The sequence below is a fragment of the Anguilla rostrata genome, chromosome 1 (assembly GCF_018555375.3).
Source record: "Anguilla rostrata isolate EN2019 chromosome 1, ASM1855537v3, whole genome shotgun sequence".
Lineage (NCBI taxonomy): Eukaryota > Metazoa > Chordata > Actinopteri > Anguilliformes > Anguillidae > Anguilla > Anguilla rostrata.
In genome coordinates, this window is record NC_057933.1 from 64607293 (window position 1) to 64635051 (window position 27759).

The 27759-nt window shown below is 39.7% G+C and overlaps 1 protein-coding gene across 4 annotated transcripts; it reads right to left on the bottom strand.

The window, feature by feature from the left end:
* Positions 1–2311: 2311 nt before the first annotated feature.
* On the bottom strand, positions 2312–26976 carry nek10 (NIMA-related kinase 10). 4 transcript variants are annotated; one of them, XM_064349429.1, is made up of 38 exons: positions 25597–26976; positions 24592–24699; positions 24401–24458; positions 24043–24179; positions 23751–23849; positions 23532–23616; positions 23263–23304; positions 23100–23178; positions 22936–23003; positions 22201–22280; positions 21834–21920; positions 20656–20880; positions 20096–20235; positions 19412–19473; positions 19081–19158; positions 18693–18757; positions 18495–18597; positions 18162–18290; positions 17307–17444; positions 16758–16803; positions 16502–16623; positions 15773–15875; positions 14976–15051; positions 12124–12253; positions 11555–11625; positions 10713–10920; positions 10353–10482; positions 8994–9068; positions 6983–7037; positions 6851–6888; positions 6704–6766; positions 6264–6364; positions 5883–5993; positions 5144–5249; positions 4633–4685; positions 4448–4508; positions 4058–4084; positions 2312–3695 (listed from the first exon to the last, which is right to left on the bottom strand). In XM_064349429.1, the coding sequence occupies exons 2-36, from the start codon at positions 24660–24662 to the stop codon at positions 4452–4454; spliced, it is 3291 nt and encodes a 1096-aa protein (XP_064205499.1). In that variant the 5' UTR covers positions 24663–24699; positions 25597–26976; the 3' UTR covers positions 2312–3695; positions 4058–4084; positions 4448–4451. The 4 variants fall into 4 exon arrangements, with proteins under 4 accessions (XP_064205499.1, XP_064205496.1, XP_064205493.1 ...); XM_064349426.1 differs by having other exon boundaries at positions 4068–4084; positions 10353–10485; XM_064349423.1 differs by having other exon boundaries at positions 10353–10485.
* Positions 26977–27759: the final 783 nt, after the last annotated feature.

Below are 27759 nucleotides of genomic sequence, written 5' to 3' on the forward strand. Positions count from 1 at the left end.
TTTTGTACAGTTTCCATAAAACTGATTTTTTTGCTATATTTTCCCCTGCAATGTAATTCACGTGAAATTATAGTACACAACCCTGAGACCTCAAATTATGGCTGGTGTGATTAATTTATTTTTAAAATATTTAGAATGAGCAAATTCATCACATATCTCAGCCATCTTTGTAAGAGTTGAGAGCAGAACTGACAGCCAGCGTTCTTCTGGAATGGCTGGCATGTTACAGAGGAAATTGGGGTGAAAAATATAATAGTCGTAAATGAGTTGGCTTCCCGCTCCAACGACATACTGTAGTCATTTCCAAAGAAATAATGGAATACTAAATATGAAATGAAAGGTAAGGTCTTTATAACTGTAGAGATATGATGTCAAATGATGTGGGATGGGCAGATGTTATTTAACCCTTGGTCTACTAAAGGAAGCATGGTTAAAGACATCTGTTAATTTTTAAGTTATAATCTCTTCATAAATATTTATTCTTGCTGCCTGCATCCAAAAGCTTATGGGACTTATGTAAAACAGACCTCAATAGCCCCTGTGGTGCCAGAAAAGGAGTTGGGGTGCCGTCCACCAGGGGGCAGCACAGTCCCTACATACAGCTATGGCCACAGCTGTAAGGCATCGTAATCACTACAACTGTGCCCCATTACCTTAATAATGGGCTTAATAAAAGGCCTGGCTGGCAGGCCTAAGGGGAGTATGGGTTTTTGCTGCTTTCTTTTCCCTTTGCGATTGTTAGAACATTTTGGTTGCCAGGTTGGTTTTTCTTTATTTTCAAAGGCTTTTCCGTTATTTTCTGTTCCAAGAGTAAATAAATGGCTACAAGCCAATTCTCCCTTTTTGTGTTTCTGACTGTTCACCATGTAATACAGTGGTTCCCCCGAGCCCTGCACCACACCCCCTCATATTTGACTGATCATTGGCTTCCTGTCTCTCCCCACATTACTTCTTAGGTGATCTATTGCTCGACTGCCTCTGCTCATTATTGAATTAAATATTAATAAAATATAGAGATTAATATTGAATAGAGAGCAAAACGCACTGCAGAGTCATGGCAAAGAATTAATTCACTTTAGCACACCCGAATCTCAGGCAGATATTCTAAAGCTATTAATGGTGAAATAGCTACCAATTCTAAAACTATTCTTGCTTAATTCAAAATAAGTTCCATTTCTACATTGAAAATTTTCATCTTTGCTGGTATAATAATGTTCGCAAAACAAGGCTGTTCATAGATACATAAAAGCAGTCAACCTTGTTACACAATAGCCAGTAAAATAATCCTTTTGGGAAAGTATTTAATGAATTATTGCAACAGAAGTTATTTTCACAATTGGTGATGATCTCATTTGGATGTTCACAGTGATGAAGTTATCTGAAGGACAACTCTGAACTCAAAATTACGAAGCAACTAACATACATATGTCAGGTATGAATTACTAGTCATGACTAATTAATGCCAGCATATAACAGACCCTAACAGAAATGAAACATGTTGCAACATATTGTAAATGTGTTGAAAATATAATTATACTTCACAGCAGTGTATTACTAAAACATATACTTAAATATCTGAAATATTCTATAATTGCCCATAAATGTGAAGTACAGTTTCTTCCATAGACCTATATTTTCAGCATATTCAATTTTCATAGGGAATTGTGACACTAGATTTCATATTACTTCAAAAAAGAAAAAAACAAAAGTTGAAAGTTGTCATGTACTCCCACCTTTATATATAGTGTGTAACATACTATAAACTGTCATACTATAATAACCAGTAATATTGATCATTAATACATATTTAGAGCATTTCATGACTAAACCATACATTGATTTGGTTGAAAAAGCCCTTCAACAGACTGGCAGTTAAAGCTGTGGTATAATGTCAATGCTGGTGCCCTGGATCTTATCTATACCGGGCAGCAGGAGCCACCTCTGCCACTGTGGTTTAAGAAAACATAACAGAGATGAGCTCCCATTTGAAGAAAGTCCACTCTGTTAATTACATTTGCACTAGCATTTGACAATACAGCCTTCTGAGCGTGCATAATTGGATTGCTTGAATCTTCCGTGGGTTTCTTAACTATTCCTTGCTTTAGCATATCAAGCCAATTTTATGCATACTCAAAGTCAGTGAAGAACCACAGCCCTCTGCAGTAGGCTAACAGGTCAGTTTAAAATTCACTATTTCAATCATCTTAATTACAAATATGGGTTTTTAAATTGATACTTCATCATTAATGGATACTTGAATTGATGGCTGGTATTTTCAGAGATAAAACAAAGAACACAGTAAGACTCCAACTACTGCTTCAAGTGGTTTTGCTGTAATAAATATTTATTGCATCAGAAAACATGAACTGTTGCAAGGAAGCAGCTTATTCATAACTTGTATGTAATCAATTACATACAATTGATTTTTGATACATTTTGCTTCTGACCCAAACAAAATGATAAAAAGAAAAGTTGTGCACGATCTATGATCCAGCTCCAGTTCATGATATTGTACATATTCATATGTATATAATACAGGCAAGTAGCTTACTTTGTGCAACACAGCATTAAACACAAACATAATAATTTCAGACATCTGAGCAAGGAAGAAACAAATCACTATAAAGTGCGGAAAGGTTATCCTGAGATTTCGGTACATTCTTTCTCCATCACCCAAAAATATGCATACTGTATACACAAAACAACAGCTGGCCTTAGGCCCACAGGTTTGGGATGTCACAGATCCCAAAGCAAAAAACACCTCAATGCTACAGAACCCAACAGCACACTGTATGTGCAGATTAGCATCAAGAAAAGTGATCATACAACAGAGAAGAAACACACATCCCCCTGAGCATTTGATACAGTCTGCAGAGGATGATTGCTACAAAATAAAACAGAAATGAATTGAGCAAAAGATTTAAGAAATACTTATTTTCATTTTAAATATCATATTCCTAATAATAATTTAAACTCTAAAGTATGCTTTTTATTAAAGTATGGAGTATACAACCCATGAGCGGAAAAGCCAGGTGCACACAAAAGCCCTTTTAAAGACCCTGAAGGCACAGGGTGCTGGGAGAGTAATTTCCCACAGCATTGCAGAAAGACCACCGTGGACTCCGGAAATACCACTTCACAAGCTGTGCTGTGCATTCATTACACTCCTAACCGATGTCAGGCATTGCTCTGACCTTAAAAGCTTCTTTTCTGTCACAATACATGCAAAGCAAAAAACTTTTAATAGATAATTACCAGATTTAAATTCACTCTCAGGGTATAAGTCAGACCAATTTCTGTGGGGAAAGTATTTTATTTGACAGCAAATGTTGGAGGTCAACTTAAGCTTTTCCACCAGTTTAATTAGATGTGACGAGTCAGTTGAGTTCTGTAAAATTTTACCCAGATACGTTCCTGTGTCCAGCCCTAGACCTGTCAGTTTCAGACACTTGGTCATGTGTCTCAACTCACAGAAAGGATAAAGTGCATTGATAATGGCACCTTTCTGGTACCGGATGTAGATAAGGACCTAATTAAGCTCAGGAGGGGTAGCTGAGGTACTCAGAAGACATCCCACTGGCATCATGGCTCTGGAATTAGACCCAGTCAGAATTGGGTCAGTGCTTGGGGGCCTCATGTTCTTGGGGAAGCTGGCAGTAGAACCACTGCACCCTCTACCTAGACAGTGATAATTCCTATAATCAAACACAAAGCTGTACTTAGTCTCCATATTAAATTCTAAATGTAGCAATTGTTCATGAATTTTTCCAATTATCAATAGTAATGTGGTCCTTTGTACCTATTGTACAACGCAATGAGCTTACTGTTTCGGCTAACAGAAACTATGAGCTCCCATAATGCAGTTCTTTTTACTGACTGTAAAATCACAAAAAAAAAACTACACATAGTAGTCAGGTAAACTGAGGTAGTGAGGAAGATAAAATAATAGACCACATCCACGTTGTGCAAAACTGAACAAAATATTGCTGCTGTTACAATAATAATACAAATAATACAAACAACTTGTTTGGTGTCAAGCACAACCACATCTACATACCATGACTCACCAAGAGACCCTCTGAACCTGTTATAGAGGAGGAGGTCAAATCAGAACAACCCTTAAATGACTTATCATCTGGCTGCCATGAAAGATAAAGATGGTGTAATAATATGTCTGATACATAACCTATATATTTACAACAGACTGATGAAAAAAATAGATTTCTAGGCAGAAATATCTATCAGAAGAATGAAGAATTTTCTACATCTAAACAGAGTCTTAAAAGAGCATGAAAGTATGCACCTGGGATAAAGAAATAAAATGTAATTTTGCACCACAATCAAGAGCTTCAATTTTTAACTTCTAATCTATTTTTGTCGACCAGTGATACATGACTTACAGGCATCAGGTTTCCAAATATTTTCCTCAGCACAGTAAATGACTTACTAGCTTAATGCTGTGTTGTGCTGTAGTATCCACTTTCTTCCAGGACCTCTTCAATAATGGTCTGAAACATTGATACAAATATTTCTTAACGCAGTCAAATGACCAATTAAATACTTCACGTGACAAGTGTTATACAAACAGCAATGCTGATGTTATCTTTGTTTGAGCATACTACATAAACTTACTTGCATTTGTTCATAGGTGACTCCATCTTGATGGTTCATACAGCTTATACTACCTGTGAACATGGCCCATCTGTTAGACAGGAATTTACCCACTGCTGAGAGACAGAGCCAGAGCTGTCTCTCCCACTGTGCAAAGAATCAGCCTAGTTCATTAGCACAGGGGGAATTAACAACTATCTATTTTAAGGAAGGTACCGGAATGTACCGGAATGCTACCTTGTATGGAAGTATTGAAGGCTAAAAAATTCATTAGTATTCATCATCTGAAACCACTTTCAAAATCGAAATGTCACCCCGTCACTGATCAAAACTGAAAAAGCCTTTGTTAATATTGGGCTCAGATTGTACTGTAATATAAATTGACACTGTTGCAGCCCCCCACTGATGGAAATAAACAATTTGGAACATTAACTGAATTCCATTAAATCCCTAAGACACCACGCCAGAGAAAGAACACTGAGGACACCGCACCAGCAAAGGAGATTTTTCTGGTTTATGGATAAAGCTGTACCTTGATCCTCAGTGCCAAGAGGTTTCCCACCAAAAGACTGGACCAGGGGAAACCAATCCGTACTGCTGGAACACGGTTCAATCACTTCCGGAGAACCCTGCAGGAGCTGCACCAACAGAATGCCAACAAAAGGACATTCTTCACATTCATGGTGAACCAGTAAATCCATACACCTGAGTAACAAAGCCAATGAGGCTCTCATTATAACATTTCACCTGCTGGACCAGACTTACATATTGGAAACATATTGGACACAGTGCTTTCAAAACACAGAGAGGCCATGTTCTCTGGTAAACGTAGCTAGAGACCTGACCGAGCTGGCTGTCTTTAAAATGGCAGGTGGAGTGCATGTATCCCTGCTTAATGAGGATGATGAAATGGTCCGTGTTCATCCGTGCAGTTACAGAGTAATAGACAGAGAGGAACGGAACCCACTGACTTGCTTTCCTTTTCAGGGATAATGGAAATATATAATTCACCCCACTTTTTTTATACCACTAGTGAGCCTCTGGAGAGTGTATATTTAAAAACAGGATGTACTGTATTAATTGCTTATAAACAAGCCATTGGAATGATGAAGTACTCTACCTTCTGCACTTAGACGAATGAAACTATGCACTTTTCCCCCAAATAAGCATGCTTCCTTATTTTGGTAATAACCAGAAAACGAATGTATTTGGTTTTTAAAAGGGATAGTTTCTAGTAATCAATATTTGACATTATTTTCACAGTAACCGACCTTCTTGAGCTCTACTTTCAGATTGTACGGACTGCTCCGGTAGTGGAACAGTGATTTCTTGAATCTCTCGATGGCCCTCCGTTTGAAGTTGTGCTGAAGAGCAGGAGGAAGCTAATGAAATACACAAGATTGTTAAAAGCTCATTTACAGCATTCACAGTTAGCACAGTATTGAAATAGTCATATACATAAAGTATTCTTTTTTTTTGCGTTCAATATTCCTACAATAATCAAGACTGTTCTTCAAAGGTGGTGTGCATGAATTTAACTGGTTGAGAATTCAGGAGCAGTCGTGAGCTCTTACAGGTCAATGAAGTGTCATTTGAAATGCATTAAGAGCCATTAAAATAGTCGTCACCGGGAGGAACAGATAGCATCTGACCTGACTGATGAAAATGATTTTATGCAGCAGAACCAGCAGTCTCTGGATGGGGTCGTCAATTTGACGGACTTTCCTCTGAGACACACAGATCCCTGCTGACGCTGTTGAGAAAAACAGTGAACCATGCAAATAATATGTTCTCAACCCTTCTTACAAGGCATTCAATTGCTAATCATGTCTGCCCAGATGAAGGCATTTGGATCACAAATTGCTTGGCTCTAGTGTAAAGGCATCCTAATGCTACCTGTGCTCAAGTCCTATATCCTCCATATCAGGTCTGAAAAACTATTCACATCATTAAAGAGTCAATAGCGTTTCCTTATTGCCTGAAGTGTGATAGAGTAATCAACAGGAGTTAATCCCATCAAGGCTGAGCACTGTAATGGGCCTTAACACAGTACCCTGGTGAGTTACTATGGCTGTAATAATACTGAAATGACCTCTCACTGTCTGCCAGCTGTCTCTGGAGATCCCTGCCTTACTGTTAGTGGAGAAGAGTTGGACTAAACAGAGAGAAAACACTAGTTAATACTGCCAGGGCTCCCAGCCGCACAGTGAAAATAAATCTTCAGAATGATATGATTTACCTGGTCGGGGTTTCAGTTTTGGGGCAGCAAATTCTCCACTGAAAGACAGGAGAGTAGTAATGCATATGGCACACACTAATCAGTGCAACTTACACAAGTGCACACCATTTGTATACACACACCTGAACTCACCTAGCAAGGTTCGGTTCCTCGGTTACAGAAGCACTGACACTGCGCTTTATAGACCCTTTAAACAGAAAAACATACCACCATTAAAGCTTTTATCTATGTGAAACAAAGTCAAAACAGATAAAGAGTTAAGTACATCAGGAATATGGTGTTTGGCATAATAAAATGTAATGATATGTTGCAATAACACTTTACACTGTTGCTAAAGTAGTTATCATGAAAACGCTGGCCTTTGGGACAACATCCAAACAGGAGGAAATATAATGAAATATTCAAGTACCTTTAATATTTTAAATGAGGCATTTACTTTTTACCCACTCACCTTTTTCAAGAAGCAACAAAAACAATGTGCATTATTAATTTATTGCTGGCAGAAAAAAATATTAGTTCTGTAAAACCACTTTGCTATACTAACAGAAATGACATACTGTGCACTGAGACTGAAACTTTTATATCAGTGATGATTCATTGACACTTTGAGAAGCCATTTTAAGACTATAATGTAAGAGAGGTAAGGAAGGCTGGAGGGGTCTTCTTGTCTAGCACAAGGCCTGTAGCTCTCAAGCAAACCATAAAGTACCCGCAGCCAGCACTCACAACCTCTTTATTACTGCTATTTAAACCACAAAGACATTCCACCATTACATCACCTCATGAATCATGACCTTGTGCCCCTCATTTCAGTAACCCCATATGGTTCATGTTGCAACCATTAATTATGTAGAGTCTTTATGTGTTTTTGCCATGGGTTCACTCAAAATGAGCTCAAGGAAACATGCGATACTGGGTAGAACTGTAATGCAGTGGTGAAGATGCTAGACTAATAACAGCAGTATGGGGCACAGCCTAGCTCTTAGCACTTAACCTCAGCTGCTACACAAACATATTCAGCTTTATATAAATGGACGTCAGAAATGCAAGGATTAAATAAATAAAAATGCACATTTTACAGTGTTTCCTTAATCACTATTAAATGTGAGATACAAATGCTTAAAAGTAATTAGAAAAATATTTTGAGTTGAGTGCATGCTCATAAATACGGAAATCTTGATTCTGTGGGCTACCCAACCCTGTTCCTGGAGCCCTACCATCCTGCAGGTTTTCATTTCAACCCGAATTTGCAGGTGCTTCTGCCAATTAGCAGCTCAACAAATCTCTAGCTTTTGAATTAGGTTGCTTTGTTAGGGGTGGATTGAAAACCTACAGGATGGTAGATCTCCAGGAACAGGGCTGGGCAAGCCCTGATGTAGGATGATGTCAAGATAATATTCTTGGATATATTCTGCATAATACAATTAGTCTGGCGAAATCAAATGTGTTTGCGCTATTCTGAATAATAGGGAGTAATGCATGTCCAATTAAAGACATTGAGTCTGCCTGGATATTCCTCTGGCAGCTGTGAGTCATTTCCATCTCCTAAAACGTGCAATGGCGGAGGAAACCTCGAGATCACAGCTCTTCTCTCCTGCCTAAGAGAACACCCCCCTCCCCAGATTCCACTGAGAGGCTCCCCCCAGCTCCCAATCAAAGGCTTCCACACACTATGCAAATATGAGATGATTTAACTCAAATCCAATTCTTCCTCTGCTAAATGTTCTTTACACTTTAGAGCCTGGTGAAAAAAATAAAAAAGGTACTTTAGTGAACAGTCATTTCTTCCTGCAGCCCAGCTATTGTGGGACCTTCCCCTGGTGTAACCTGGCTTGACTTCACAACGCCCGCTGGCCTTATATTACCCCACACTATAACAGTGCATCAATAAAGATATATGCACAGGACAGGTGGCAAATGATTTGTCAAGAGCATTTGAAGGTTCAACTCAATACAGCAGCAGCAGCACAGGTTCTGCCCTATTGTCATTTTTCTTCCTAATATCTGTGCTCTGCAAGTCAGCTGCCAAGGACACTGTAATAAGCAGAATAGATGAACACCTGGGTGGACGGATGGACGGATCACTGAGTGATAAATTTCAGGAATGCGAATATAAAGAAGATAGACAGGTTACAACACTTACTAACAGATATGTTGCTACAAGGACTGGAGGTAGAAGTTTTATCAGAGGCATCCAGTTCTTCCTCAGAACCAATTTCTGTGAAAAAAAACAGAAGGGTTAATACACAGATCTATTCAAATAAACAAATCATGAAAACAGGGTAGGCTAGGTTTAAGAAATTGTGTGAATGTGTGATAATGAAAGCACACACAGTTGAATATGTTAATTTAATAACTTTTTTAAAACATTTTATGACCAACACTAGAAGGGGGAGAAAATCGAATTCTAGTTCAGCTTGTAGAGCAGGCGGCCACACAACTGATAAGTAACCTGTTTGCCCTGGAATCTTGCCCAGTTTTGATCTGAACACATTTCAGTATTTTTTTTTCCAGCAATCACTGGCAGACTTTGGAGCTGTTATGGATGTAAAGTATATAAATAAACAAAAGGCACATTGTTCTTTCAGAATTGTTCTTTACTTTCATGTTCAGTTCGGGCAGCTCATTAGTGGTGAACTGTCATTTTGCAAGGCAAGATGGCTGTCATCATAGGGACAGTAAAAAACTGACTGTGTGGTGTCATTTTGGTGAAGCAGCTTTCTCCCAGGCAAAAATTCACACCGATTTTAAATCCTGCTTTTATCTTCATTTACCTCATAAATCCCAGACTTTAGCAGTCTCTCTTTAATGACATAAAGCTTCTCAAAGAATCATTTTAATTAGTGCCACACTGACTGCCAGCTCCACATAGGGAGCAAAGATCTGTGCATTCTGTTTTTCCATTTAAGAATAGAGTTGTATAGCTATTGGCTAACACTTAAACAAAGCAAAACACAAAAACACTGATTCTCGCGCATCATTACACGAGACATGTAACATTTGAAGACTACGGCCGCTTTGACAGCTCCAACAGCGTGGAGTGAAGTGCTATATTTTGCTTGACCCCTGCAGAACGGATAAAAAATGCAGGATGTACTCACCCATTCCCTCATTCCTAATGTACTCAACTCTGAGCAATAAAATCACAACAGTATACACCGAGAGAAGCAAGTCCAAATTACCACTTGGTAGGGGAGGCTTCATATAGGGTGGAGTTACCATGTGCTTATAATCCCTATTTCGCATAAGAGCAAAAGAATAGGACTTATCAGAACATACTGCCAGGACCAGGCCATTCAGCTCATCTCAGCTCATCATATGAACCAACCAATGACTTGGCTCTCCACAGTAAAATACTGTAATTGTTCAGTGAATAATTAACATTATGTTGTAGCACTATCCATTTTCCGATTCATAAAGCTTCATTCTACCATCGCTAGTTGCAAGTACAGTAATTGAGGTCTGCATTTGCCCCATGGAAAGTGCCGGAGGAGAGACCTACCTTGACTGGGGCCATGCTCCCCTGGAGTAACAGTATTAGGCAGGGAGGAGCTGGGAGAGCTTCTGATGGAGTCACTCTTCACAATCGCTGGTCCACTGCTGCTCAAACTGTGATCCTTCATGCAAAAGGCCTGCTAAACAAACAGATATTTCTCTAATTGTACATGCATAGCCTTTATGAGAAAATAAAAAAGATCAAGTGAGCACGTATCCAATGAGTAATCAATCAATCCATTATTCGTACCCATCCCTAAAAAAACCTGCAAGAGTAAAAACATAGCAGCAATGATTAGCTTAGATCTTGTGTAAATTATATGGAGTTACATCTATTGTTGCTTTAACAAACCTTTAGTTCACTCACCTGTGAGTGTGATGAGTGGCAGTGGCAGAGTCCACCCCTATTGGTTTCCAGGAAATACTTCTGTGCCCGCTTCCTGTCTCGCTCCAGCTTTCTTTCAAGAGCATGCTGGGAAGCATACAGAGCATCCATGCACTTCATCATGATATCAGAAATCCTGGAGCTGACTTCTACGATATCAGGGCGCAAGTCTGGGTCAGGGGTCAGGCACCTGCAGACACCCCCCCGCCCCCCCCAAAAAAAAAGAAAAAAAGAAAGAACACCAAGAATAAAAACTTACATCTTATCCAGCAAACATTTGGAAAAGAATGTTTCAGTACAGCCTGAACACATGTTCCAAGTAACTAATGAAAAGAACCTCCCAAGAAGCACAACAAAAGTAGCAACTTTGAATTTTTATTTATTCAAAGCCTGAAACTTCTATAGTTTTTGTAGCATTTACCTACTGATCAAGTGGAGCATGAAATGTAAATGGGGAGAAGTGTTTTCGCTGTCTTGCAGAGATGGATTTAGCCATCTGTGTCAGCCAAGGAAGCTTGCGCTAACATATTCATGCTACATTGATGTTTCTCAGCTCTGAATATAAATAAAGACTAATGGTTAAAAAAAGGCATACAGAAAAACTGCATCACAAGCCATTTCCATCTCTATGACAGAGACTTGTTTCTGGCTCTTCATTATCTTGAACAAACACTGTCAGATGCTCGGTGCAAATCGAATGCACTGCGGATACATGCATGATCCATGAGCAGTATATTTAAACAAATCAGCTTTCTAGACCTCTTCGATGCTGCTCTACAGGGGGACATATTCACAGATGAAGCCAAGCACAGTGAATGCATTACCATTTAATGATGTCTGTCACTCTCTCAGAGAAGAGCCCTGGTACCACTGGCTCATAGACACCCTCCACAATCTAGCAGAGAAAGGCAAACAGAAATATTTGCACATAAACAGCATACTTCAGAAGCATTCTGCACAGGCAGTCCTGTTTTCTACCATCTCCCTGTTAATACAGTACTAATACAGGGAGTCCCAGGCCCCACTGGTACAGCATTGCTAGGCAGCAAATGGACAGTAATGCGGACTGGGACATATTATGGCAATTGTGCTTTTTTTTTACCAAAGTCGATGGGCTCAAATGCTTTCCAGTAATGTCTTGGGGAAAGTATATAATTGCAGTGAAATAAAGTTTCTGCAGAAGAAGTATTATTTGTTATGTTGCTGAGTTTGTGAAAGAAACAGTAGTTACTGTAGTGTGTGTGTGTGTATTTGAGAGAGTGAAAGAATGTTGCAATGCATGCCTATGAAGCTTCTGAAATTAACTGTACTGTACGTGCGTGTATCTTGGTGATTGATTCGCCATTGTAAGCCCATACGCGTTTGTGTGAGAGTGCGTGCTTCTGTGGCTGACCTTGGTAGCGAGGGACAGCATGTTGCTACTGTAGAAGGGTGGATGGAGAGTGGCCATCTGATAGAGGATGCAACCAGTGGCCCACACATCCGCTTTCTCCCCATAGGGCTCGCTCTTCACTATTTCTGGGCTAAGAGATGGAGTAAGGAAAAAAGGCACACAGTGCAGGCACACCAAGTTAGCAGCCCCTCACATACTATCCAAACACCCCTCACTCTCACTGTCTCTACCTGGTTGTTTCATATGTCTCATTGACAGGCATTGTGAAATTGCATCTTGTAGACTGCATCATGTGCCTGCTACATATTGCATGTCGCACCAATCTTACTGCCATGTCCACATGAAATAAACAAATTAGCTTAAATTAGCCAAATATTAAAGTAACATATATAACATAATTGATATATAATAAATATATCAAGTGTATACATTCACTCCATACTACAGGTCACACTGTATGTTTTTGTAATGCAAACACCACAGGGTATGACCATCCTTAAATCAATACATGCTCATCACTTCACATTATATTACCGTTCTTTATGTGCAGTTTGGGATATGAACATGTTTAAAAGGACTCGTTGCAAGGTGAAGTGCCTTCCGCGGATCCACAGTGGTGTAACTCAGAGTAATGGCTCCTGCCTCTGGCTTTAATAAATCAAGAGCCTGCATCCCTCAGCTCTTTCACTGCAGCGTAATATTACTGCGTGAATGTGTGGGTCTTCGTCACTCATCGTGCCTGCTTAACAGACAGTAGAGGCCCAGCTGGTATCCCAGCTTAAAGGCACAAGACTATCTGGTGTACAGCCAAGTAACCGCCCAGTTCCAGCTCACACAACATGTCCGTTTGTACTGCTAACATGAAAGAGCAGTTGATTTAAATGAAGGAGTACAAATATGACAAAACTGCCTACAAAAAAAAAAAATCCTGCATTCAAATGGAAGCAAATTAACGAGAAAGGCTACACATGCTAGTCCTTTGAAATGGACTACAAAGCAGCCCCACTGGCACTGCCGGTATTGACAACAACAGCAGTGGTAAATTATTCTACAGAAACATACATCATTTGAAATGGAACAGCGCATCTGGAGAAACAGGGTAGTTTCCCAGAATCCTCTCTGTTTCACTCTGTTCTGTGTCTCTGAAGATGGAAGCAGCAGAAATAACAAGCAGATGGCCAGTATCGCCTACAGTGTGTAGATTGCCCAAATGCCAGTTTGACTGCAAGTGAGTTCAATTTAATGCAAAGAATAAACATCTACTGACACATTTGAATCCAGAGGATTAAAAGGGTAGATCTGCACAGTCCTCTAGCTGGGGCATCCAACCGGCTCCTGTCAGTTAAATGTCTTCATGGTTTTTACTCCTCCCACTCACTTAATTGTCGCATTCAAAAGATCACAACCTGAACCAATTTAAACCTCCATACAACAAAGACAGGCAGGAGCAATGGTCATGTTCAATGCCTTGGTGAACTGCTGGGATATACTATATCTCACCATTTCACAAAGACTAGGAAGTAGGTGAATCAGCTACAAACTGTGCTCAAAGCAATAATTTCATTACCTAGGCCATTGGAAAAACAATAGGCAGTGAGGACTGGTTACACAGAGTGAATCAATTCTACTGTAGGCTTGTTACTGAGGAGAAACCGCTTGAGTTTCCTCTTTGTGGAGGAATCTTTCAGTACTTTAAAACACAGAGAAGAGGGAGGGGAGGGCAGCCACCATGATGTGGGTAATGCAAAAATCCCCCTTGAAGTGTCCTCTGTAAAGCAACAGTCTTCTTCTCTTTGATAATAAGCTGTTCTCAAGATGGCCTGGATGTGACACACATCTTTGCTCGCGCTCACACACAAGCACACACACACGCAAAGTGCAGGAAAAGTACTGCCAATATCTCTTTCAGTTGTTTTAAGAGGTCTAGTCAAAAATAATATAGAAGAATATCAGGTTTTTCAAGCTTAGGTTTTCATGCCAGTTGAGGACATGAGTCTGGTAGTCAGGTTTATAGCCGGTGAAAGTCTTAGCCAAGAATAGATTTTTTGACATAGTTTAGTAATATACTGAAAGATCATTGTACAGTCAGTGCTGATGCTGCACTCTACACTAAAACATGTCACACTCAAATGTCACAATTAATCCAGTGGCAACTGTAATAGCTGCTTGTATGACAATGCTACTGTATGACGGGCATCACGTAAAACTGAGTGGGAATGCAAACCAGCCTGTTAACAATGTGTCACAATGGCACTGAACATCGTTCAGAGCGATTACCTTTCTCCAGGAATCCAAAAATCTCATAATCCAGGACATTTTTATTTTAATTCCCCTGGTTTATACAAAAAATCAGTTAGTATTTTATGGTATATTCTTTTTAAAAAATAATTTATTTGTTTGATTGTTCTTTGTGCAAAACAATGAACTCATCCCTAAGCACTAAAACAAAAAAGAAAAAATAAATAAGTAAAAAAAATACACAGATCACTCAAAATCACGTAATAATGTCTAATAAACAGGGCAGGACACCTACTTAAAAAGTAGCCAGAAACTGCACCAAATGAAGACAGTCAGTCATTGTATGTAGAAAACATTCTTCTAGTGGATTAAAAGTCTTTTTGCTCCTAAAAGGCTCATGATACAAACATGTACAAACTCCACGGGACTGTGGTCCGAATGAGTCTTATCAAAGGACTTGCTTAATATTACAGAACCCACAGCATGCAGTCCACCAGCCAGAATGTAGTCTGGGCTAGCCAATGACACAAAGAGCAGACTGTGATGCCCATCAGATCACCATGACACTCACCATGAGAAGACACCGACACTCACAAGTTTACCACAACACTCACCAGGAGTACAGTATGGTGCCCACTACTGACATCAGCTTGCTGTTCTCCTGCTTCTGCTTTGCCAAGCCAAAGTCCGCTGGAAAGCAAGCACACAACAGACAATGTGTGATGATGTGTTAAAACACCACTCCCTCATTCAGGTGTTCCAGCACCTAGGCTTGTACCGAGGATAGCAAACCCATGGAAAAGTGTTTCATTTGATGAACAGAACATTCATAATCTGACTGCGGTGCGCTTGGTATGTTCGGCTGAGCACTTTCCCTGGGGTTCATATTTATCTGAAAATCCCAAGAAACTAATTTCAAGCACCAATGAGATATGCTTATTAAATGATACTGTATGCTAATTATCATTATCACAGCTAACGATATATACACAATATGCACAGGGTCATTTTACTTTACACAGTTAGCCTCCTATCAAAACAATTCTAGTTTTTCTACTATAAAAGTACCACACGGCAAGTTTTGATTCATATATATGTTTTTTTCTTTTTGCTAGTGTTAAGCCATTAGCATTTTATGAGCAACCAAAATTACTGAGTGGGCCACCGTTACATATCTGTAGTATGAATAATTATTTCATTCTATTGATTATATTATTGTTAAATAAGTGCTCAAAGAATAAGTGTTTAAGTATCTGTGAACTTTGAGCCAACAATGCCATCTAGTGAATAAAACACAGTACTGTTTTCAATCAAAATTTCTCCATTCACAGCTGATGTCACACAATTCCAGTTTCACTGTTTCACACACACACACACACACACACACACACACACTGACAAACACACTCACTGATAGTGACTTTGTCTCTCTCTCCCAGCATGACATTGTTTGGGGTGAGGTCTCTGTGGACGATTCTCTTCTCCTTGTGCAGATAACGCAGTGCTAGACACATCTGAGGGATTTCAGTGAGGAAAAGCAGTTAAGAGGTGTGACTTTTGGGAAAGGAACTTGGCTTGTGACCTTGGCTGTGCCAGTTTGAATCCTGTGAGGGATGCAGCTATTTTAGCTACTTTACGGTACTTAGTGTGAATTGAAAATAAAGTTATGTAACAAACTGAATGGGGGTATCTGCCAAGGAAATACATAGCCTAGTCAAAACAGAATTGCAGATATCTCCAGTTATCATTTGGTATATGTGACAAGTCCGATTACGATATCTGTGACAGCATTATAGATATCTTAAAGGGTATTTTGACTAGTCAAAATGTATTTGCACATATCCTGAATTACCATTCTGACTGTTCACATAGTAATTATGACTTGTCAAATGCAATTTGTAATTATGGATATTCAAGTGAAACTATTCAATGTTAAAACGGCCAGCCACACAGAGATAATGAATCAGTTACGCATTGATTTGTTAAATGAGCTAAATGTTGCTTTGTGGTGGAATTACTCTTTAAATCTATAGCTCTTGATTTACTTACCAGCTATTCAAGCTGTACTAAACCCTGCTTTGTGTCCAGCTCACCTTCTCTACTGTTCTACAGTTAACAAGGTCATTGATTCTTTTCCTACCTGAATAAATATGTTCCAGATTCTCTCTTCAGTGAACTGCTGTCCTTTCTCTTTCAGGGAGGTGAAGTGCTCGGCCAGGGGTATTCCCTCTATCAGCTCCATAATGATGTACAATCTGTCGTCTGAGAGAGAACCCACCTTCACAGTACTGACGTGCACAGTGGCACCATTTCACAGAAAGAAGAGGGGCAGAAACACACGACAGTTTGCCTTTTAACTGAATTTGAAACGTATTTCAAGAAAATCAAATGCTTACTTTCCAAGAAGGTCTTGTAGTATCTGACAATGTTTGGATGAGTCATCTGTAATGAACGGAGGGTAAAACAAAATAACATTCTGTTCATAAATGTCTCCAACCGATTATTCTTAAATTCAGGTATATGCTAAAAATGACATGCAAATATAGCGGCATACAGTGGCATACAGGAGTGTGTTTAAACGCGGTACAAAGGCATGTGTTGAGGAGCGATCTTACTTATAATGGACTTAAAGAACGTTCAGTAATTTCATGCGGACAAAAAAGAGATGGCACTCTTTTTAACTCCAAAAATCTATATTCCAATAAAAATGCAATGTCTTGGCACTCATAATGGTATGTCTATGTAAAAATGTTTTTCTGGAGGTAATAGAAGTTGACCTCAGCTTGTGTTTTACAGGTTACCAACAAACACATTTAAATGCTACAGGTTGCCAATGTGATTATCTTTGTATGATAAAAAACACACATCGCAAACTTCAATCTGTATAGTGAACTAAAGGCAATGAATTATATTATTATCATCATAAAATACAGAAGCTAGCTTGCCTGTTCTTTTATGATGGTGAGCTCAGATACAATCTTCTCCACACTGCTGTCCCGGTCCTTCTTGTCTTTGCCAAAGGCCGGGTTGTGGAGGTTCACCTCCTTCAAAGCCAAGAGGTTCTGTCCACTCTGCTTCCGAACCTTTTCCCATGTCCCAGAAAGGATGGGTGAAATAAACCCAGCGAACTGTGTTAGGGTCACGGGGCCTACGCACATAAGCCAAGAGCCATAGCAGCCTGATCACCATGTCTGTTTCACAAAACTACCTCAGCACCGCGACTATGAATAAAACATCTGTGAGCACTTGGCAGGGTCGTTTTGCCAGATGTCTTTGGAATACTGCACCACCGAACACCATGTAGCTTCTTTAGCAGTTACGAAGGAAACCTCATGGTGTACAGCTGGGGGAACCACATTCATCAACAATGTTATGTTTGTGTTCACAGCAGAATGCAATTTATTGTGAGAGCGACTGAGTAAAAATTTAGTTTTGTGTTCAATTGTTGCGGAGTCACTCTCACTCATTACAACCAACTTAGCGAAACACTCTCCTAGTATGCTTAGTGAAGTATCCATCCATATAGCCAGATATTCACTAAACAAAAATGTTGCACCAGGGTACAATAGCACAGACCCACATCCATCGGGTTACGAGTTCGGTTTTCAAAAGGACAGCTCTGCACTGTAACACCAGAGGCACATAATAGAATATGCTAATACTAAGCCAATTTTAGCCCTGGGTTTTTAATACTGATTAACGGGCGGGTCTGAGTTTTTATTTCATTAAGATTGCAGGTCAGGATGAGAAGTTTCCATAAGGAACACGGATTGTTATTAATGGCGGTCTGAGGGCCGCACCTTGAACACGCTGCCGAAGGCCCCGCTGCCCAGATGGTCCAGAACAGCGTAGCCGTTGATCACTTTCAGAGGAGCCCTGTTCTGGTTCACCGTCTCAATGCCTTCTTTCAGACTGCTCAATTCCTCATCCTGCAGACATGCACACTGGTGAAAATTCATCAGCCTCTGCACAAGCATATTCATATTCTGGTCATGCTTAATGGTCTGTCTGTGTTGTGTTAATGGTGCAAAATCATTCCTAATGGTTATGAAACTACGCATTCTTGAGAAGGTATGGATGAATTTTATGTAGAGACAGACTACTGGAGAAAAGTTGAGGGGAAGTGTGCTCACAGAGAGGAGAGAGACTTTCTCTTGAAGAGCTTCATAGGCAGTGATGTCCCGAACATAATGTCCAATGTCAATAAACATCTCAAACAGGTTCGGAGAGAAAAGCCTGAAAGTACACATTTCTACAGCTGAGCAACTGAGTGTCATTTCAGTTTCACAATGAACTTTGATTATACATGTAGCAGTGACATTTACCAGTACCTTTTAAATAGATGTCTGTTTCGCTCCCTGCTGAACAGGAATCTTAAGGCTCTAAAGGCATAGCACTGTCAACAATAAGAAAACACTTTTATAACATTACCTTACATCATATTATTTCTATATATTACATAATATTCATCTCATATTATTCATCATTTATAATAAATTAGGTTATAATTTATTACAACTAAAACGGATTACATTACTTTCTGACAGACATTAATTAGTACTATGCCCTTGCGTAAGACAAGTAAAAAAATGTATATTTATATTACTTTTTAAAAAATGATTGTTTAAAAAGTTATTAAGAGAAAGTATACTTTAGTTAAAAATGTCACATGTGTTAGATCAAAACTACTATGAATTATTCCATAGTAATTTGTAGTACCTGAACAGATTTTGCTTTTGGTCCAGTTTGTGAGTCATGTGGCAGAATTAATTTCCCTATTACATACACTCCATTCTCCTGGAAAAGCACACATATTGCATAGTATACAAAGAATGCATAAATATTACAGGCTAATTTCTGGTTAGTTGTTTGTAAGGATGGCTTGTGCACAGTTCGATTAAAAGATGCAGACAAACACATAGAAGATTAAGCATGCAGCTCTACCCATTCACTAAAGGCACTAAAGATAGTAAAATTATTTCACAAGGACTGCTACAAGGCCAGCAGCCAGGCTTGCTGCAGACTGGAGAACTGCTAGAAGATTCCGTACCTCCACCACGTGATGTGCTGTGGTATCATCCAGGACAAGCTCTGTCAGGGCTGCACAGCACGCTGCAAGAGAACAGGTGAGACAGGTGAGATAGAGGAAGAGGTGCCAGGAGAACAGCTGAATTTTACTGAATCAATATTGTCTGATACAACACAGACCTTGTCACAGCAGAAGTGGAAATGGAGAAAACAATGTATGCAAATTCTCAGCAGAATATGATAACACAAGGAGACCCATTTCCATAAAAGACTGTAGAAAGAATGGAAGCAGAAAGCTCACCTTGCCTAGCAGGAAAGTGCTTACAAGGAACAGCATGGGAACCACAAAGAGAGTCAGCAGGTGTCTGTCTTCCACTAATATTTTAGTACAATAAATATGTGTCTAGGCAAATGTGTGCGCATCAGTGAATGTATCCAAATGTTTGAATAACTGTGTTTAAATGAATGTGTGTGTTTGTTTGACTTAGTAATTATTTATCTGAAAGAACACATATATCCATGTTTGTCTGGTAGTATCTGTATGTCATACTGTACATATGAGTTAGTGTGCATGCGTGTACTGTACATGTGTTTGTATGAGTATATGTAGGCATGTGTGCAAAACGAGTGTGTGTGTGTATGTGTGTGTGTGTGTGGGGGGGGGGGGGTGTATGTGTGTGCGCGCGCGTGTGTGTGTAACACCCACCCGCCTGCAGTGACAGCGTGCTCTCCTGCGTTTCCCGTGGGCTCAGCTCCTCTGAGATGAGCTGCCGCTCAATTCGGCCTGCAACGTTGGCACTGGACAGCGTCTCAACAGAGGAGCGGTCCGAGACATACACCCTGTCACTGAGCACAAGAGAGGTACTGGCCATTACAAACTTAGGTCATATGAAAGCTATGTACAAGTTCTAGCCACGGGGAGTTTTTCCTTGCCACTGTTGCTTCAGGCTTGCTCCTGTGGGAGTTTAGGTCAGGGTTGTCTGTGAAGCGTATTGTGACAATTGTTGTAAATGCGCTATATAAATAAATTTTTATTGATGATTGATAGCGCTTTAAGGTACTATAGTTATCAGCTAGAGCACAGAGTACCTAGCCAGTATGAATCAGTGTTCATCACCTATGAGTTCAGTGATTTAAGGAACTCATAGCATGACCACCATATATTTGAGTTTAAAGTCCAATCTATTAAAAAATAGGGGGCACATTCAACTCCCACTTAGGCGAGACCAGTGGCACATATCCGCCCTCGCTGACTGCAGCTCTCACCAGTCCAGGATGCGCAGCAGCTGCTGCACTCCGCCCCAGGCCCGGATCTCGGCGCTGGAGTCCGGGTCCTCGCACAGCTGGACGAGAACCCAGACCACGTTCCACAGCAGCTTCAGGTGCTCCGAGTGGAGCAGGCTGAGGAGCACCGGCACGCCCTCGTACGCCTTCACCTGCTCCCTCACCTGCCGATCCGGACAGAGGAGTCTCAGGAGCTCTGCAGCTATCCTGGTGGAGACACACAGGCGCCCGCAGCACTGACTTTAGCCACTGTTAGTGCACACATTAGCAAACTGTGCTTGAGCTCAATGCCTGGAGGGCAGGAGTGTACAGTGACTTTTGCCTCTTTGACATAACACTACATTTATTAAGCAGATGACAATATAAGAGACATCAAAGGGCAGTGACCTGATTAATATGAGCAATAATTCCAGACCTGGCTAACAGCATTCCCAAACCAGTGAGCAATGACGCATCATTAACTAAGCTAAGCTTCAGACAATGGTCTGCCATCTAACATCAGATACCCATCAGGCAAGCTGAGATGCAATGTGAGCCCTGAGTGTGAGGTGGAGGGAAACAGAGAAAAAGATGAGAATTGTCGGCATGTGACATTTGCAAAGAGCTGCAAATACCTGTGATCTTCTTACTGAAGTGGTCTGCTAAGGAGAGTCAGGATTGGGAAGTAGGTAAGAGAAGGTGAAAAACCAGTTTGCCTGGGTTCAATATGAAACTACAAAAGGAAACCAGCAGAACATTACAGGAGAAGGCAGAGAGGAGAGCTTGGTAGGTGGACAGGTCTGCAGGGGTGTTGGATTTCATAGAGGAGGGTGGGAGAGGACTAGGAAGATGGAAGGATACAAAGTAGTGATCATGCAGCTGGGAGGGAGCAGCTGTGAGGCTGGAGGTAGATCAGGCACTCAGGAAGACTGGCTCCAGCTGATTTCCACCTGTGTATGGGAGAGGTCTGTGCCACAGTGAAGTCAATAGTGTGGAAAAGCGGGAGGATCTGGATGACTGATTGCCATCCAGGTGGATGCTGAAATTTCCCAGCAGGTTCGTGGGGGTTCTGTCCTCTGGGAAGGAGCTGAGAAAGGTATCTAGCTCCTCAGGAAGTGCCCATGGGACCAGTTAGTGTGTTAATAACGTACATTCTAGACTTCACTTCAAACAAAACACACCTTTTTGATAGCAAGTCATACTCTTGCAGTATAATGAGGAGATTTTCCACAATCAAGAGCTCTCCAATCTTCTCTTTGTAGTCTGGGCTGGAAGAAATGAGAAAAACACTTAATGTATTAGAATAATACACACATTTAATCAGTAATAAGAAATCATTATAACAACAATCATAATTATTCCAAGCAGTGCACAAACAGATGAGGTCATTAAAATGCTCAGTCCTAGTGTGATTACAACTGAGTTGCCTTCCCTCATCAGAAAAACAAACAAAACCATTAAACCGTTTTTCAATTAGTCTAGCCCTCATTCTTGCCCATTTCATTTTAATTCTGCAGCATTAAGATTGTCAGTGCTGAGCGAGGGTACCTCTCTGCAAGGCTGGTGAGGGCCAGGAGAGACCCCAGCAGTACACTGCTGTCACGCGTCGCCAGCAGCTTCACCAGGGTCTGTATTTAAAGAGTAAAATGTCTCTTCCATTTTTTTTTCTAGTCACTCATTTGTAGTCCCAGACATCATGGGACTACATTTTTTATCTTTCATAAAAATTCACACTGCACAGCACTTGGCTCAGACGGGCCCCAAAGTTCACAGCATAAAGGTGATGGGAAATTAAATTGGTGCAACAATGTCTGCGTGTCTCCTGTTAAGTTAATTACCATGTTGCCAAAGCAAATGATTTAATTAGGAATGTGCACCTTCTTCACGCATTCAGCCTGCATAAGCAACATTTGCATTCAGGTCCTTGATGGACTCCACATTAACACAATAATGTCCTTATCCAGGAAAAACTGGGCCTAATTAATTCATCTCTCCCGTTTTTCAAGACAGAGTTTCTGGTAATTTGTTGTACATGTGATGAGGCTGTTTTGAAATTAGGCAACATGAAATATGCTGGAATAAGGAATAGGAAAATAACTATTTTATTTTAATTTATTCAATTTTTATTATTATTAAATAAAAAAGTTTTGTTTTATTACTACCATTTATAGGAATAATGCATGTAGATGTCTATTCAGAGTAAAAGATTTTGCTAAAAAGCTGCCTTTCATCTGAAGTCCATGTAAAAGACAAGGTGTAAGAGCCAGAGGGAATGTAGACTACCTTGTGAGCTCCACACTCAATAACCCATTTCCTCTGTTCTTCAACCACAGAAAGTTTCTGAAACATATCTACACAGAAGAGGCAGTATTACAAGAGAGAATTTCATCATTTTTTGAGAAATAGTCACATTTCTCGTTTTTACAATGTGAAACAAGACATCTCACATGTCATGTTGACCAGCTGTTCCATGGCAAATGTGTGCTCTTCACAATCCAGATAGCTCCTGGAAACTGACTCCATGTACTGCAGTAAAATGTACATGCTTTCAGACACACACAGACATGCACATGCACAAACATACTGTCATTTGTATTGGTTACCCTTTACCTGAGCAAGGCAACCAATCCCTTGGAGTTGATAGAAAACTTTCTGTAAGAGAAAGGTACATGATGCATATGAAAAGAACTGTATGAAGAGGAATGAACAGTGCAAGTGTTTTTTGACCATAAGTTATTGGATGTTTAAACATAATGGAATTACATAGATTTTAAGTAGCAAGTAGCCGAAGTAGCAAGAGGTAAGTCAGGCACCTAGTACCTCTTCTTAATCAATTATACATCAGTTACACAAAACCAAGGGAGAGCACTGAAACAAACCTGATAAAGTGGTTCTCTCATTAACAGTCGCAGACAAATCAATATTCGTAGGAGGTGTCCAGGACTGGCTTGGCCAATCCAGGCACTGCAGACAAAGGAAATACAGGATATGAATTAGCTACTGTTCCATCATGCTGCAATGTTACACTCAAAGCACTTCAAAAGGATGAAAACATACAAATTGGTCAGCATATATTGATGTGCAAAAATAGGTTTTACCAGCACATGAGCCGGTTTCTGACCAAACAGGTAAAGATGTCCAAAAACAGCTTGTTCTGGGGGTGACTGCTAAAGCTCCTATGATTTCTGTAGGTCACACTGTGCAAGAAACAAAGGTTATTAGGAACACAAATAAATTGCAGAGCACAATTCTTCAATACAATAATTATTATTATTATTATTTGTGTCAGAAAAAAATACTATTATTATTTATTTTGTTGCCAAAGCCAAAACTGCTGATGTTTCGATGGTACAAATAAAACCTGTACTATTTTCCTCTTTTGCTCAGTACCTGAAGTTCTCCAGTTCTGAGGCCTCAGCATTTGGTGACAATGCAGCTTTGCTCCTACTGTCATTGTTGCGCTGGACAGGGGACTGGGACTTGCTGAAAGTAGTGCTCCGTGCTTTGGAGGAACTCGCTGCTGGTGCCTGAGAGGACAGGCAGAGAAAACACATTTATGACTGCTCTAATTAACACATATTACTGCTGGTCTTCATCCTGAAGCCGCTGCTTCAAAAACACAAGTGAAAAAATTAAATGAGCTATCACAGAGAAGGTGTGGTACAGAACAAATTAATTATCATATTTATATAGACTGCATCATACTGCACTTTGAATAAATAGAATACAATATAAAACATGACATTACCTGTTTGATCTGAGAAACAGTGAGGTAGGACAATAGCTTTCTGAGATCAAATATTTCCCTGAAAAATAAAATAAACATTGTTGGAAAGCCAAAATAAATAAATAAATGTACAATTGGAGAAATGTAAAAATAATAATAATATTTTTTTTTTTTTTTTAAGAAGAAGAAAAAAAATAAAAAGAGGCTCTTACCGGTCTACAGTTTTATTTGACCTTGGATGTAATTTTTCTGCTTGTTTCCCTTTTTTGTTTGTGTTGGGCATTTTCAAATCTGTGGTCTATGGATTTCATATATAATTCCTACAGGTATAGACAGTTAGACAGGAACGGACAATATTATTGATATGGTGGCAGGTGATTTACGAGTCCACAATACAGTATTCCACACTAACCACAGCATTAGGCACAAATTATGGCGAATGTTGTATCAAATAATACTGAATAAATAGCGTAATCATAGATACATTTTGTTTTTTTAAGTTGGCCCCCGTCACAAATAATACTATCAAAAGCTAATACAGGCTATATTCGAATTAGTTTCATGAATGCCAGCTTAGTCATGAGTGGCAACTGTCTTTCTGTGCGTATCACTAAAGTACAATCAAAATGCAATGGATACAAATATGAAACATGATAAATAATGGCAGTATAAACACGCACAACAAAATTCTAAAAGCAAACTCTGATATTTTTTTTAAAAAACTAGCCAAATAACGCGTTTTACGCTTACATAAAAAATTGAAACGCCACACAATGTAAACAGATGTGATTCAAACAGATATCGCTGAAACGTTAACAAACACTAACAACACAACCATTAAACATGAAAATGATAAACTGCAATCGGCCGTCAGTCATTCCGAGCCGTTAGCTATCTAGCTAACCAAATTGCTGAAGTGTCGACTATGGAAGCCTAAAATTGAAACAAACAAAAATGTTTGTTACCAACATAGTATAAAAGTTTCTTTGTTCATGCCTGTTCGTTGTTATATTAGTAGCTAGACAACATTGTGTTTTCTTTTCTTATTATGAAAGGATCATAGCTCTGCAGCAATGGTAGCAAACTAGAAAGAAAGCTAACTACACTGTACGTCAGAATTCCAAATAAGCTTAACTATCAGCAGGTAAAAGCCTGTTCAGCCATGTAGCAGGCAACTCGTTAATTTTGACAGTTGCAGAATGCTGTCCGTCGTTTACCTGGCATTACATATAATTACATTTCATAATCCAAATGATCAGTCAATGTTGCAGTTTAATTTTGTAATAAAACAGCACAAAACATTAAGAGCACATGCCCAAATCAAAAACTCTCATCTTTAGCCATAGACCAAAATCCGACCAATAGGTCGGAGCAATATTGTTAAGTGTACATTACCATGACTACTGCTGACGCTGTTTTCTATATCCTGTCACCATGGAATTTTTTAACACATTTAAAGTAGACCATGCGCTCCAAACTATGCCCCACAAGTAGTCTGATTGTGGAAATATAACTAACAAAATGTGTATTTTTACATTATTTGTGTTATCAAAAACAGACAACTGAAACGTCACTGTCTTGATAGATAATCTTCTTGTAACACAACTGTTATTTAATTCCAACACGTGGGAACAACAAGCACAACTATATTTACATTTGCTAAAGTTTTGAAGCGGCGAGCCATTATTTTATTGCCAAAAAAGCTACTGTATGAGTCCTGCCATGGAGTTTAAACCATTACGTTTGGTAGCCACAGCATATCCATCGCTGGACAATGGCACAGTGGAAATTATGCTCAGCCACCAGTAGATGGCACACAGTCATTGATAAAGTAAGTAAACGGACAAGTAGCTAGCGAAATATAATTCCTCTCATTACATTAAATTGGCTTTTGGACTACCTTCAGACCGGACGTAACTCTTCCTAAGAAATTTAATTTAGTTAACGTTAGCCACATAATAATGACCTATGATCACAAGAAGTACTCCACAACTCCAGGGCTACGAAGTCTCATGCATCTGACCTCTGATACTCATGTTTTCAGCCTTAATCTGAATGATCTCACGCTCCGTCAAGAAATCTAACGCCAGAGTTATTTACAGATCTGAAAAATAAACTCGTTCACTGATCCTCGAGATCACTTGACAGACCGCCTTGACTTTCCATATCACATCAGTCACATAAATGTATCTTTGTTCTAAGTTACTTGCACGATTTTCTTTGATTTGACTAACCTACGTGATGTCAACACATAGTTGATTGTTTGTTCGCTGAAAAATGTTGCTGTTTATTGTCTATCAATAAATTATTATTTGTTTTTAATCGGTTCTCATATTCTGAAACTAAGCTAGAAAAAGATGTGCGCGATGTAAGTGCATGCGTGCTCACGCAACAGTCTCATATCACCAAAGAGATTCGAATCTCTTTGACATCACTGCAGCTAGTTGACCAAAGTTGGCAACCCTGATAATTAAACAAGTTCACATAAAACTAATAAGCGCGTGTTCTTCGCACTGAAGTTGTGGATATTAAGCACATTATAAAACTTTAATTAATTAAAGATAATTAGCTAACTTCATCAAATGCTGCCCAGTCACGTCCCCTGCCGCCCCCTCCCTCCCCCCCCCTCTGCCCGAAAAAATAAAAATCTTTTGGTGTGGCTGAATAAAATCTCGCGAGATATACACTTGACATTGCTATTCACCAAAGGCTAAATGCGCATTTTAACCGAGCCGTTGATGATCCATGGTGCAGTGTATGCGATACGTAAGAAAAGTTACGTAGGTGTGCGCAGAATTGTGAGGACCGCCGTGAGTCTGAGAAGGGGTATGTGAAGGATCGGTTACAGAGGCGGCTGGGATAGTCAACATCATGGGTGAGTCTACTGCAAGACTTTTCAGTGATCAAACTGTTGGAAAGTACAGTCATGTTTGATTCATTTGTGAAACTTTGTATGTTATAATAAGATTGCCGATGCCGAACAGATGTTTCCTAGCACATTTATTCACGAATCGAGCGCGAGTTAGGCATTTCCTGTCTGTGGATTTTTTCTCTTCCATTAACGTTAGCACTACGTTAGCTACTGCACAATACAAAGCTACCTATTGAACGCATTTTTGTCAAAAAACGCAAACGCTAAATCAATCGTATTAGCTATCCAGCTTGTTAGTTTATTGACCACCGATAATAGTGATATAGCTGGCTCCCTATATAGCCACAATTACTATCATTTGGATGACTCGCTGCTACAATTTAGCGCTAGCCGGTCGGTTTTCTAGCTACATCTAAAGTTAACTAGCAATTTAGGTGGCGGAATACTGGTAGTCGTTATTGCTTTTATCGTCGTTATTTAACTACAGATTGGTCACTTGACCTCGCGT

Coding starts and splice junctions, on each gene's coding strand:
- nek10 (XM_064349426.1), bottom strand. CDS start 24,662: ATGCCCAACACAAACAAAAAAGGGAAACAAGCAGAAAAATTACATCCA. Junction 23,305..23,531: donor TGAGAGAACCACTTTATCAG/GTTTGTTTCAGT, acceptor TTTCTCTTACAG/AAAGTTTTCTATCAACTCCA. Junction 21,921..22,200: donor CTCACCAGCCTTGCAGAGAG/GTACCCTCGCTC, acceptor CATTTCTTCCAG/CCCAGACTACAAAGAGAAGA.